The sequence below is a fragment of the Coregonus clupeaformis genome, chromosome 17 (genome assembly GCF_020615455.1).
Source record: "Coregonus clupeaformis isolate EN_2021a chromosome 17, ASM2061545v1, whole genome shotgun sequence".
Taxonomy (NCBI): Eukaryota; Metazoa; Chordata; class Actinopteri; order Salmoniformes; family Salmonidae; genus Coregonus; species Coregonus clupeaformis.
In genome coordinates this window covers 7,204,377-7,218,260 of record NC_059208.1, presented here as the reverse complement: position 1 = coordinate 7,218,260, position 13,884 = coordinate 7,204,377, and the positions used below count along the sequence as shown (strand labels likewise).

Here is a 13,884-nt window from a genome sequence, read left to right as displayed (position 1 = left end):
AGCTATAACAACAAAACATCTCTCTGCCTAATGACAAAATGTGTAGAATTGCAGGACATTTGCTTGAAAACTGCAAAATGTTCTCTCCGACGCCAAGAGGCAGGCCTTTAAAATGTTCCTTTCCAGGGCCCGAGACTTGGTTCATCTGGCCATGCACTGCCGAAGTCATAGTAAAATGCCTTTATTTTATCAAACTTGAGTTCTGATGAGAGGGTCCCTGATTAATTTGCGATCACAAAATGGGTCCCTGGACCCAAAAAGTTTGAGAACCACTGCATTATAGAGTGAGAGGTTGCTGGCTGGTCAGGGCAGTTTTGAAACGTGTGAATGAACGGTTGCCAATAAAGACATGATGGAGATACAGACTGGTTTAAATTACACTCTAACAGAAACAAATGTTTTCCCCTACTTAAGTGAGAAAAATGCAGGCTTACAATTCACAATAACCAGAGTATGGGCTCTATTCAATCTGTATCACTGAAGAGTTACAGGTTGCACTAGAAATGTTAAGGTAGCCTAATTTCCAATTGAGCCAACATGCTGTATGTAGCGTTGAACGGAATGCAGTCTCCACAACTGCTGGAACATTGCCTTTAATTGTCAATCGTGCTATAAAGCGGATCTCCAGTGCTTCTGACTGAATAGAGCCCTAACTCTATCAGTCTATACAGTTTAATAAATTGTTGTTCTTATGATTAAATTGTTGTTTTTGTTGTTGTTGTTGTTGTTGTTGTTGTTATTATTATTATTATTATTATTATTATTATTATTATTATTATTATTATTATTATTATTATTATTATTATGCTATTAAATGTCTACTCACTCTACAGAAAATAAGATGTGTTAAGCCAATAGACAGTGTAAATAGCCCTCTCTAATGCGTAGGCCTTCTAAATGTGACTGAAGTATCCAATGACAGCATCAGACTAGCCTCTGCTGACGCAGGGGAAGTGGGTGTGTGCGCATGGCCGCTTGTAGTCTTCTGTATGTTGAGGTAGGTCTTCATAAACCTCCCGAACAGCCAATCAGGACGCTTATGTTAATCCCATTTTCTTAAAACCCGTCAATATGCCTCTAGCTGGATTACAGCCAGAAGTGTATCACGGTCACAGCGCAGGAGAATTTGGGAGATGCCACACTGTTCAGTTTACCGGTCTATGATTTGTATGTGCAGAACTCTCTCGGATCTTTAGCCTAGATTGTTTTGTCTTTAGCCTAGATTGTTTTGAAACTTCTGTTTTAAGTGACATCTGAGAAGCGCAACAGGAGCGATTTTGTTTGACTTCTTGACGATTTCAAGTTTCATTCCAACATCAAAAGAAACACCTATTTTGGGAATTGCTTTGGTACTGTCCATTATAGCCTACATCCACCAAACTACCGAAGAATTGACTAATTTTCACAGTCCCATCGTCATGTCCTCTGGGGATGAGTCGGCGCAGAGTCGGCGGTTCTCTGTGTTGTCTTGGGAGCAGGTGCAGAAGTTGGACTCTATTCTCGGAGAGAGCGTCCCTATTCACGGACGCGGAAACTTCCCGACGCTCTCTGTACAGCCTCGGCAGATAGTCCAGGTGAGATAACGGCTTTGTCTAAGGAGTTCTGGAGAGCATGCAGCCCGATAATGGGAAACGAAACTTTTCTCAAGCCAAACTCATCACATATAGCCAACTGTTATTTTACATCATTTTAAATAGTTCAATATTTCTTTAATTCAGTCTCATCATAGAGTGCTTTAGTGAATGAATAGCCAACTCAGGAATGTGCATGAAATATATTTTTTAAACATGCACGCACGCTCGCACACTTTTACGCAGGTAGGCTACACACGCACACGCACACACAGTAAATTGAAGTCGAATTTGATAAGTAGGCTAAGAAAAGTGTAAGGGAGGCAGTGTATTTTGGGAGCATTCCAAGGCTAATCATATCATCTTTGTGTAATATCATAATCTGATCTAGACCAGTCTCATTTCTCAGTACTGTGGCTGAGGATAGAAAGCTCCAATAATCTTCTATATCAGGTCAGATAATATCTGTGAATAGGATTCTGTGCCAGTCCTGTTGGCATGCTCATACACTGCATTTTTGCAATAGCCTACTCTGGGTATTGGAAATATACTGGCGTGCCTTGGTAGCCTACATTTGAATATCCACCCATTGCAGTGAATCATGACTTGTGAATCATCATGAGTGAAAATAATGTTATTTACATTCACTTTAACAGACAGGAGGAGATCTCAAGGAGCAGAAGATCTAATGCTTTAACTGCCATTTTCCACTTTCTCATTCCAATGCATCTGTGACCAGTAATTTAATTGGTCAAGGAAACCGTACAACTTTTACCCAGAGAGGGAGAGACAGTAATATGCTTGTGATCTGTATTAATAGAGCAGACCTATGTGAAGGATGTGTGCCGTATCCATGTTGTTCTTCATAAAACACACCCTGGCTGGAAAAGTCTACAGTAGGCTCTGGCTGGCCATCCAGCTCCATGTCATCAGTAGTAAGCATTAGTGCATATCTCCAGTAACGTTTTCCCTTCCTCTCTCTCTCCCCTGCCTGGAAAACCAACTGATCCAACCCAGGACCTAAATAAAAAATGTCTTCATGCAGCCAGAAATATGTGTTCTTCGAGGTGTTCCACAGGGCTCTCAATATGGGGGTGTTTATTGAAAAGCTGTCATCTAGATAACATATGTTTATGGTTGCGGCCCCATATTGTTGTCTGTGTGTGTGTGTGAGCCGTGGGAGGTGTAAAAGAGAAGTCTCACTGTTGCTGATTTAGTGCACACAGGAAGTCTCACACTTCATTTAGTGCAGTGGATTGTGGGTAGATAAGCCAACATTGGGTTGACAGTTCTGAGGAAGTATAAAATAGACCTACACACACACGCACACACACACACACACCACAGGAGGTTGGTGGCACCTTAATTGGGGAGGACGGGTTCGTGGTAATGGCTGGTGCAGAATATAGTTGGATGGAATTTCCATGTGTTTGATGCCATTCCATTTGCTCCGTTCCGGACATTATTATGAGCCGTCCTCCCCGCCGCAGCCTCCTGTGACACATACACACTAGCCACTAGGCCTACCCAGTGGTGTTATCCAGCTGAGATTACATATCCAGACATTTAATGTTTATTAGTGTGTCAGATCAGATATTACATTATGTTAACAGTAGGGGGCTCCTGGAGGTGGTAGAGGTAGAGCTATGGCGGCTAACCTGTTTTACTTGGCTTGGCCAGCCAAGGAAAGGGAACACACATTTTCCAGGTTTGCTCAAATCTAATTCAGGGTGTAGATTCTAGAATAGAGTAGAATACAATAGAGACTGACTGAGTGCACAGTAGGGCAAAGCCTGAGGAAGATCTGGTTTCCTTTTTGTTTGTTATTTCTTCGTCCCTGCTCTTGTTTCACCATTGTGAGCTTACTGGAAGTGAGCTCTTCTTTCCTGGGTGGTGGCAATGGCTTCCATTTCTGGGGCAGGATGGGGAAACTGGATTAGTTCGTTAGTCACTCCACTAACAGGGGCCTTAGTGGGTCAGGACAAGGTTTACATGGTATCACTGTGGTAAGAGTAGACCCAAAACACTCACACACCACAATACTAGCCCAGTCACCTGGTTCTGTTGTGGGCCCTGCCAGATTGTAAGCCAACTCCTCTGTCGGTCTATTGTTGGTGAGACTCAACGATACAATGACACCACACGTCTCCACAGATAGAGTAACAGGAAAGGAACATAGTTTGGGCATACACTACAGTGTATAGCTCTGTTAGTCCTCTACATATAGGCGTGTGCTTTCCTGTTGCTGGCTTTCAAGGAGGCCATTGCGGTGAAAGCCAGCTGAACTCAACATTGGCTCATAGAATGAGGTGGTATGCCTGACTTTAGTTATTTCTTCAAATCTCTATCTCTCTCTCTCTCTCTCTCTCTCTCTCTCTCTCTCTCTCTCTCTCTCTCTCTCTCTCTCTCTCTCTCTCTCTCTCTCTCTCTCTTTAGTGTAAAATCTCTTTTAATGAAGTCGTTTTAGAATCTGGATGTGAAAGTTCACCTCATAAAGGTAGAATAAATGCTTTATAACCAATCTAGTTTTATGAATAAATACTGTATCATCAGTCTAGTTCTATGATAATAAATAATGTATCACCAGTTTAGTTTTATGATAATAAATACTGTATACCAGTCTAGTTTTATAAATGAATGCTGTACTACCACTAGTCCAGCTTAATAGCTGGTTCAGGTGCCGTGACCACCCACAGCAAGGCAACTCATTCACCTCATAATCCATAATCTGTTCCTGCTAGCCTACTGACAGTACACTGAGTATAATATGACTGGGGTGTCTTTGCTTGCCTTCTGGTCTGACTGGACCGGATGCAAGGGTCATAGACTACTGAACATTTCATTCATTTACTGATGCCATTTACTTGGCTTGGCTGGGTCTTTCTGTGACTCTCTGTCTGGGCCAGGCAGTGCTCTAACTGGTGTCTAGGGGACCATGGGGTTTATCTGGCTAACAGCTTTCTGAGTCTGTTTTCTCACTGAATCATAAAGCACATTCAGGCTGCAGTCAGACTGAAGTTGAGTTCCAAATGGCAGCCTATTCCCTATATAGTGCACTACATAGGGAATAGGGTGCTATTTAGGATACACCCAGACTGAGGTAAATTAAATACTAGAGGAAACCCACCAGACTGGAGTAGGAATGCAAAGAGACTGTACATAACGTGTCGCCAAGACATTGTCAACACCACACCGTCTGGTCAGTTTGTGGCTTTTTTATAAGTCTCCTGCTTCTCCTGGTCGACGTTGAGAGGAAGTGTCCCCCGTTAGCTCAACTTCACCCGGTGCTTGTTGCGTAACGTGGGAATGGAATGGAATGGCTTGCTTTTGGAGAGGAGGTAGAAGAAAGGGGGTTACTTATTTTGGGAGGCCCTTTTGTGTTATAAGACATTATAAGGGGGTCATACATGCTTAATGCAAGTCTTACGAGTCATTATAACCACATAATGCATTATACCTGGAGGTATTCAGGTTGACCTATTCCATTCAGTTAGACCTACTTGTCCTTGGACTCAGTAACATATCTCACAGCCCATATTATGGGAAACTACTTCCTCCTCATCGTTTTTGTCAGGCTAGCAGTATGTATAACTATCTTAATGGTGTCATCAGGTTGATACCTGATACCCAACCCTATGTTTGGTAAGGCAGTTACTACTGTTTATTATAATGAATACTGCTTTTAGCTTAGTTAAACCTAATTCCAATAGACATACATATACATCTGTGTTCATTGAACCATACATTCCAGTTTATATGCATAATTGATTATTCCATGAGGACTCTGGGAAATGGTTCATATATATTCTGGTGTTTGTTTCCACAGAAAGAAGGAAGAAGCCTTTTTAATATTCTGGATGTTTTTATTAGTGACCATCTGTCCAGAAGTTGGTTACCAATAGAAACAGATTGCTTTCCTCACTGGAACACAGCACAGATGAGCACAGCAGGGCTCCATAAACTGCTTTTATTGGAAAATCAATTCTCTGTTATTTCCGCCCCTAAACCGGATTGGCTTTGAAACTCAACATTCTTTATTTCTTGACCTTTAGTTTACGTTTTGAACCTTTTCCTCAATAGACCTTTCATGGTGGTGTCATTTTTCATTGTGAGTAGCACTACCCCTTCCCTTGGGATCCTGCCACGGTAGCTGTGTACCATGTTAATATTCTTCAATCACACAGTGACACAGTGTGTTTCTGGCTCTGGGTAAAGGAGGTTACAATTAAGGCCAGGAAGGATTGTGCAAGAGTTTGGGCAGAGAGGGACCCCAACACACATATTATGCATGTCTCAATTTGTCTGTTTTTTGGTCTGTCTTTGTTTTTAGGTTGGTAAAACCTAAATTCATGAATGGGGATCTAGCTATGTTAAGTCAGAGACTTGGCAGGACTCTCCTTTCCTGGCATAGTGATGAAGCCAACATAACCTAATTCCTCAGGCACGGCTTTGTGTATGTGTGCGTGTGCGTGTGTTCCGAAACAAACATACAGGCTCCCCACTTGGCACAGACGTCAATTCAACATCTATTCCACGTTGGCTCAACGGAATTTCATTGAAATGACGTGGAAACAACGTTGATTCAACCAGTGTGGTTCAGGAAGCATAGTATAGCCAGCATTCCTATCCTGAGCTGGTTAAAACCATATTTCATTGTGTGTGGTGACTGATACAGATATTCACTTTGTAATGAAATGTTGGCACTGTAGCAAAGTTGTGGACAACAACTGCATGAAAGAGGTATTTTGATAGTAACGAGAGTGGATAGCTGATGTTGTAATGTCTATCTTATGCTTAACTTGTGAACTTGATCCGACCTGGAAAGGGAAATAGATGTTATGTGATTGTGTAAGTATACAGACTAGATACCTGGTTGAATACTTGGATCAGTGTCTGGGTAAAGAGACCAAGTGTGTGTACTTGGTAACCCTGGTCATGCCTGTTAAGGATTGTCCCAGTTCCTTGTTTTCCTCTTTGGAGTGATGTAACAGTCAGTCTCAGCTGCCTTTCCTTTAGTTCAGCAGCTTCCCTTAACTTCAGGATCCACCCCAGACGGTTATGTTCTGTGACCCAATAAGCTCATGAACCATATCTTTACCAAGTACAGTATGCTGTTTATATGACGACATAGGAAAAAAATGTTTTCAGTATGGCACAATCATACCAGAGTTTATAAGTTCACAACCCAACCCCATTTGTCTACGTCTCACAGATTTGTAATGTTTCTTCAAATCAAATCTAATCTAATCTAATGTAATGGTCACATACACATGGTTAGCAGATGTTATTGTGAGTGTAGCAAAATGCTTGTGCTTCTAGTTCCGACAGTGCAGCAATATCTAGCAAGTAATATCTAACAGTTCCACAACAAAAACCTAATACACACAAATCTAAGTAAAGGAATGGAATAAGAATATATAAATATATGGATGAGCAACGTCATTGTCAGAGTGGCATAGGCTAAGATGCAATAGATAGTATAGAATACAGTATATACATATGAGATGGGTAATGGGTAATTCAGGTCAGCTGGAGTTCCTCCAAAAGTTAGAGACATAAGACAAGCACTGGCTTGCTGTGTTCCACAGAAAAATCTCTGATTCTCCATGCATTACTAAGGGGACTGTAGGCATAACCTTTGTTCATACAGCTGAGCTAACTCTGTATTGTTGGCTTTTTACAAGAGAGACTATATGTAGGACAAGAGCCTATAAATTAGCTGGCAAACATAGGGGATATTATTGTCCAATCAGAGGCTGTTCATTTCTTCAGTGTCACATCTCTCTGCGTGAGAGAAAGAGACATTTGTCTTTTTTTAATGGCAATAAGGAGTATATGAACAAATTAATAGGCTGTGTATTGCAAAAACAGAAACTGTTCTCACAATGTTTTGATAATTAATGATTACATTTGTTTTTCCATGTTGTTGCTTGTCATTATTTGGGCCGTTCCACTAATTCAGTGCCTTTTGATAAGTGTAACTTGATTTCACCTAATTTTAACATTCTGTCATAAAGAGCACATGTTCAACTTAGTAAAACGCATGTTTTTCCATCTCAAGAGGTTAAATAAAAAAATTACTATAGCAAAGTGACAGGGTTGACCGTAACAGGGGTTGACAATTTCATCTTAAATCAGCCATAAATGAATGGAGGTTTGTTGTGTGCAACAGGAAGTGGCAAATTGAATGCAAAATGAATTGCTAAAACATTTCTATCCCGTCTATCTATAGGTAACAGGGTTGACGTGTTACGCTCGACCCGCTCAGTTTTCCACCACAAAACACTAGAAAATGGCCCAAAATGTAGAACCAGCTCACATGTTTTTACACTATGATTAAAGGGAACTTCATTTAATATAACAGGCTTTTAAAATTCAATATTGGTGCACAATTTCTAATTAAAATATCAAAGGAACGCAAAAGGAAGTATTTTCGTGGAACGACCCATTTACTGCTTGGTTCCTCTTTACGTCCCCCTGAGTCGCTCTCTATTCTCATCCACACAACAAATTATTGGATGCTAGTATTTTTTCTTTACTGTTACGAACATTCGCTGAAAGCTAGGTGAACCATTACTTGATTGAAATGTAAATATTACCATTTCAAAAGAAGAGGCAGTAACCATGAAAGCTATGTTTCAACTTGCAGTGGCATGTATTTTCAGTGCATTGCATGCATTTTCAGTGCATCGTTCTTTGAATGAATCACCCTAGATTGTATGGATATCTCTCTCTTAGATCACTAACATATCTCGGCCGCATATCACTCATAGAAACTCCCAAGAAACAAAGAGATCTTCTGTTAAATCTGACAATTCATCTTGATGGTTGTAAAGTCGTCTCAAATAAAACTGTGAAGGACCTCGGCGTTACTCTTGACCCTGATCTCTCTTTTGACGAACATATCAAGACTGTTTCAAGGACAGCTTTTTTCCATCTACGTAACATTGCAAAAATCAGAAATTTTCTGTCCAAAAATGATGCAGAAAAATTAATCCATGCATTTGTTACTTCTAGGTTAGACTACTGCAATGCTCTATTTTCCGGCTACCCGGATAAAGCACTAAATAAACTTCAGTTAGTGCTAAATACGGCTGCTAGAATCCTGACTAGAACCAAGAAATTTGATCATATTACTCCAGTGCTAGCTTCCCTACACTGGCTTCCTGTTAAGGCAAGGGCTGATTTCAAGGTTTTACTGTTAACCTATAAAGCGTTACATGGGCTTGCTCCTACCTATCTTTCCGAGTTGGTCCTGCCGTACATACCAATACGTACGCTACGGTCACAAGACGCAGGCCTCCAAATTGTCCCTAGAATTTCTAAGCAAACAGCGGGAGGCAGGGCTTTCTCCTATAGATCTCCATTTTTATGGAACAGTCTGCCTACCCATGTGAGAGACGCAGACTCGGTCTCAACCTTTAAGTCTTTACTGAAGACTTATCTCTTCAGTAGGTCATATGATTGAGTGTAGTCTGGCCCAGGAGTGTGAAGGTGAACGGAAAGGCTCTGGAGCAACGAACAGCCCTTGCTGTCTCTGCCAGGCCGGTTCCCCTCTCCACTGGGGTTCTCTGCCTCTAACCCTGTTGCAGGGGCTGAGTCACTGGCTTGCTGGTGCTCTTTCATGCCGTCCCTGGGAGGGGGTGCGTCACTTGAGTGGGTTGAGTTACTGACGTGATCTTCCTGTCTGGGTTGGCGCCCCCCTTGGTTTGTGCTGTGGTGGAGACCTCTGTGGGCTATACTCGGCCTTGTCTCAGGATTGTAAGTTGGTGGTTGAGGATATCCCTCTAGTGGTGCGGGGGCTGTGCTTTGGCAGAGTGGGTGGGGTTATATCCTTCCTGTTTGGCCCTGTCCGGGGTTTCTTCGGATGGGGCCACAGTGTCTCCGGACCGCTCCTGTCTCAGCCTCCAGTATTTATGCTGCAGTAGTTTATGTGTCGGGGGGCTGGGGTTAGTTGGTTATACCTGGAGTACTTCTCCTGTCTTATCCAGTGTCCTGTGTGAATTTAAGTATGCTCTCTCTAATTCTCTCATTCTCTCTTTCTCTCTGAGAACCTGAGCCCTAGGACCATACGTCAGGACTACCGGGCATGATGACACCTTGCTGTCCCCAGTCCGCCTGGCCTTGCTGCTATTCCAGTTTCAACTGTTCTGCCTGCGGTTACGAAACCCCTACCTGTCCCAGACCTGCTGTTTTCAACTCTTAATGATCGGCTATGAAAAGCCAACTGAGAGACCTGAGCCCTAGGACCATACGTCGGGACTACCGGCCGTGGTGACTCCTTGCTGTCCCCAGTCCGCCTGGCCTTGCTGCTATTCCAGTTTCAACTGTTCTGCCTGCGGTTATGGAACCCCTACCTGTCCCAGACCTGCTGTTTTCAACTCTTAATGATCGGCTATGAAAAGCCAACTGAGATTTATTCCTGATTATTATTTGACCATGCTTGTCACTTATGAACATTTTTGAACATCTTGGCATGGTTCTGTTATAATCTTCACCCGGCACAGCCAGAAGAGGACTGGCCACCCCTCATAGCCTGGTTCCTCTCTAGGTTTCTTCCTAGGTTTTCGCCTTTCTAGGGAGTTTTTCCTAGCCACCGTGCTTCTACACCTGCATTACTAGCTGTTTGGGGTTTTAGGCTGGGTTTCTGTACAGCACTTCGAGATATTAGCTGATGTAAGAAGGGCTATATAAAATAAAATTGATTGATTGATAGATATCGCTCTATCACACAGGTGTCAAACTCATTCCATGGAGCGTCGAGTGTCTGCAGGTTTTCACTCCACCCTTGTACTTGATTGATCAGTTAAGGTCACTAATTAGGTAGGAACTCCCCTCACCTGGTTGTCTAGGTCTTAGTTGAAAGAAAAAAAGAAATCAGCAGACAGTTGGCCCTCCATGGAATGAGTTTGACACCCCCTTTCAGATCACTTGAAAGCAAAAAATATATATACATATTTGATCAGAAAAGAAAATGGACAATAAAGTGTCCTTCTAACAATATCTCTCAGATCCCTCACCCATGTCTCTCTCTTTCCTGTGCAGGTGGTTCGGGCACGTCTGCACGAGCGTGGTGTGGTGGTCCGGGATGTGAAGCTGAACGGTTCAGCAGCCAGCTATGTGCTCCACCAGGACACCGGCCTGGGCTACAAGGACCTGGACCTCATTTTCGGCCTGAACCTGACCGATGACAAGACCTTCCGTGTGGTCAAAGACGTGGTCCTGGACAGCCTGGTGGACTTCCTACCTCCGGGGCTCAGCCGTGTCTCGTCCATCACCCTCAAAGAGGCCTATGTCCAGAAGCTGGTGAAGGTGTGCAACGACACAGACCGCTGGAGCCTGATCTCCCTCTCCAACAACACGGGGAAGAACGTGGAGCTGAAGTTTGTGGACTCCCTGCGGAGGCAGTTTGAGTTCAGCGTGGACTCGTTCCAGATCGGCCTGGACTCACTGCTGCTGTTCGACCGCTGCTCAGAGACGGCCATGTCCATGTCTGAGAGTTTCCACCCCACCGTGGTCGGAGAGAGCATGTACGGGGACTTCCAGGAGGCCCTGGGACACCTCCGCACCAGGACCATCGCCACGCGCAGCCCCGAGGAGATCCGGGGAGGAGGACTGCTGAAGTACTGCCACCTGCTAGTACGGGGGTTTAAACCGGACTCAGAGGCTCAGATGAAGCTGCTGCAACGCTACATGTGCTCTCGCTTCTTCATCGACTTCCCAGACATCGGCGAGCAGCAGCGTAAGCTAGAGGCGTATCTCCAGAACCACTTCAACGGCATGGAGGACAAGCGCTACGACTGCCTGGTGACGCTGCGGCATGTGGTGGACGAGAGCACCGTGTGCCTGATGGGCCACGAGCGCCGCCAGACGCTGGCACTGATCTCGGCGCTGGCACTACGGGCCATGGCGGAGCAGAACGCCATCCCGGCCCTGGCTAACATCACCTGTTACTACCAGCCGGCGCCTTACGTCAGGGACGTCAACTTCAGTAACTACTACATAGCGCGGGTCCAGTCGCCCATGAGTAACTCTTATAGTAGCTCTTACCACAGAACATGGCTGCCTTGCAGCTGAGTGATGTGGATCAGTGGAGCATAAGAGGACTATGTTGTTGTATTTTTTAAGTTTCTAGTTTCTCTGTGTGAGTCCCAAATGGTACCCTATTCCCTATATAGTGCAGTACTTTATATGACCAGGAAACTATATAGGGAATAGGGTGCCATTTGAGACACACCCTCTGTCTTATGGTAACGTGAGCTGAGCAATTTGATAGAGTGCTTTGCTCAGTCCACCTGTAGCAAAATGGCTTCTTGTGGGAGACTTGAGGACAAAGTCCAATGAGGACCAAAAAAAAAGGTAACATTTGTATTGAATTGTATCTTTTTGCCAAATCTTCAATTGCAACCCTTCCCACTAAGTTATATCAATGAATACTGCTGTAAATCTGATTGGAGCCGTTGTTATGATGTTTGTTCGTTTTTTTTTCTGAAGTGTTGGCTTCTTTTGTTATATGTACGGTGAAGACTGGTGGTCTATTTTGATGTGTGGAGAACGGTTGAAATGTGATGGAAGAACTTTTCAATTTCCCAGTCTTGATAAGGGACTAAGTGTATTTGGATTCATAAAAGGAAATGTAAATAAGAAACCAGAAATCTGTATTCTGTTCTGACTGTGGTTTCAACTGACCTTTTCATTTGAAGATGTAAGGACCAAATAACAGACTTTTGTGATTCTAAGTGCCTGAAAAACCAACCGACATCTTAAAGTAGTTTGCTCTGTAAATTAAATAACTGTTTTTGAAATATTTTTCACCCAGGTTACTGTACGTTTCTATGTCCAGGGTCAGGGTATTTCTTTTTCAAATAATAAAAAAAAGGTCAAAAATGCAAACATTGTTATCTCTTTCTTCCTCAATCTACACATTCATAATGGTTTCAGGCATATGCGGTATATGTGCTGGATGTTTAAAACATATGTCTAATAGGTTTCAGCTCGTCCCATTGGAATGAGAAGACAGACACAGACATGCAGGGCAAGCAGGTGGAAGGGTCTGTATCTGTATGACTTAGCAGAGACATTAAAGGGGCAATCTGCTAAATGTATAGCTGTTTAATTCTCATTTCAATTCATGGTATACCCACTGACATACAGCATCCATCAGCTTTATAGAGTTTTAGGGCTGCTGTTTGTTGAAACACAAATTAGCTGTGGCTTTAAATCTGCTTAAGTCTCCTCTCTCTCCTACTGTATCATGCACTGTGGGCATCCCATCCATATAAATATAATCTATTCTTTCCCATCAGTCTGACATCAAGGCCCTAAGACACATACAAACACTTAATTGTTCTGTTCTGTTCCCACCCCCAATGTTACCATGGGAAACTGAATCCCATCTGCCATTGTAGCCATCCATACATTAGCCATTTAATTCCGCCTGCATGTCGTCCATGACATCCAATGAGGGGTTTCCTTGCCCCCCTGTCTCAGTGAAAAGAGGGGAGAAAAGAGGAGATTGCTGTTGCCTGTCTTGGATGAGTTGTATTCTGTGTGTTTTGGCTGAGCAGGCAGCTGAGGGCCAGGTGGTAAAATTGAGAAGTTTGACCAGAGGTATTATTTTATTGCATTGCATGCCTTTTGGGGATTAGGCTAGTTTAGCTTACAGGATTTTTTTTTCATTCATCATGACTGTTAAGCATTACCCACGCTCATCACTGAATACTCTTACCATTTCTCCCACTCAGGGTGTTTCTATAGCCTGGTCCTACATCTGTTTGTTCTGTCTTGCCATTGGCCATATAGGAGTTGGCTATACAGCATAAACAGATCTGGGACCTGCTAGGGCTCTATTCAATCCACATCGCGGAAGTTCAGCTTTACAGCATGATTTAAATTTAACGGCAATGTTCCGCTATAGCGGAGACTGCATTCAGATTAAACACTGCATATGTCGGCTCAATCTGAAATTACCGTACATTTCTATCGCAGTGTCTGTAACGCTTCAGCTTTACAGATTGAATAGAGGCCCTAGTCTTTCTCTGAACTTTGACCCTGTAGTGCAGTGGTGGAAAAAGTACTCAATTGTCATACTTGAGTAAAAGTAAAGATACCTTAATAGAAAATGACTCAAGTAAAAGTGAAAGTCACCCAGTAAAATACTACTTGAGTAAAAGTCTAGTAAAAGGTTTTAAATATACTTAAGTATCAAAAGTAAATGTAATTGCTAAAATATACTTTAGTATCAAAAGTACAAGTAAAAGTATAAATAATGTCTTATTCCGGCACAATTTTCTTGTTTTTATTTATTTATGGA

At 42.9% G+C, this 13,884-nt stretch overlaps 1 protein-coding gene across 1 annotated transcript; it reads left to right on the top strand.

Moving 5' to 3' along the window:
* The first annotated feature begins 1,049 nt into the window (after window positions 1–1,049).
* LOC121586533 (terminal nucleotidyltransferase 5A) lies at window positions 1,050–12,455 on the top strand. The gene is made up of 2 exons (XM_041903284.2): window positions 1,050–1,574; window positions 10,617–12,455. The coding sequence occupies exons 1-2, from the start codon at window positions 1,419–1,421 to the stop codon at window positions 11,646–11,648; spliced, it is 1,188 nt and encodes a 395-aa protein (XP_041759218.1). The 5' UTR covers window positions 1,050–1,418; the 3' UTR covers window positions 11,649–12,455.
* Window positions 12,456–13,884: the final 1,429 nt, after the last annotated feature.

Coding starts and splice junctions, on each gene's coding strand:
- LOC121586533 (XM_041903284.2), top strand. CDS start 1,419: ATGTCCTCTGGGGATGAGTCGGCGCAGAGTCGGCGGTTCTCTGTGTTG. Junction 1,575..10,616: donor AGCCTCGGCAGATAGTCCAG/GTGAGATAACGG, acceptor TTTCCTGTGCAG/GTGGTTCGGGCACGTCTGCA.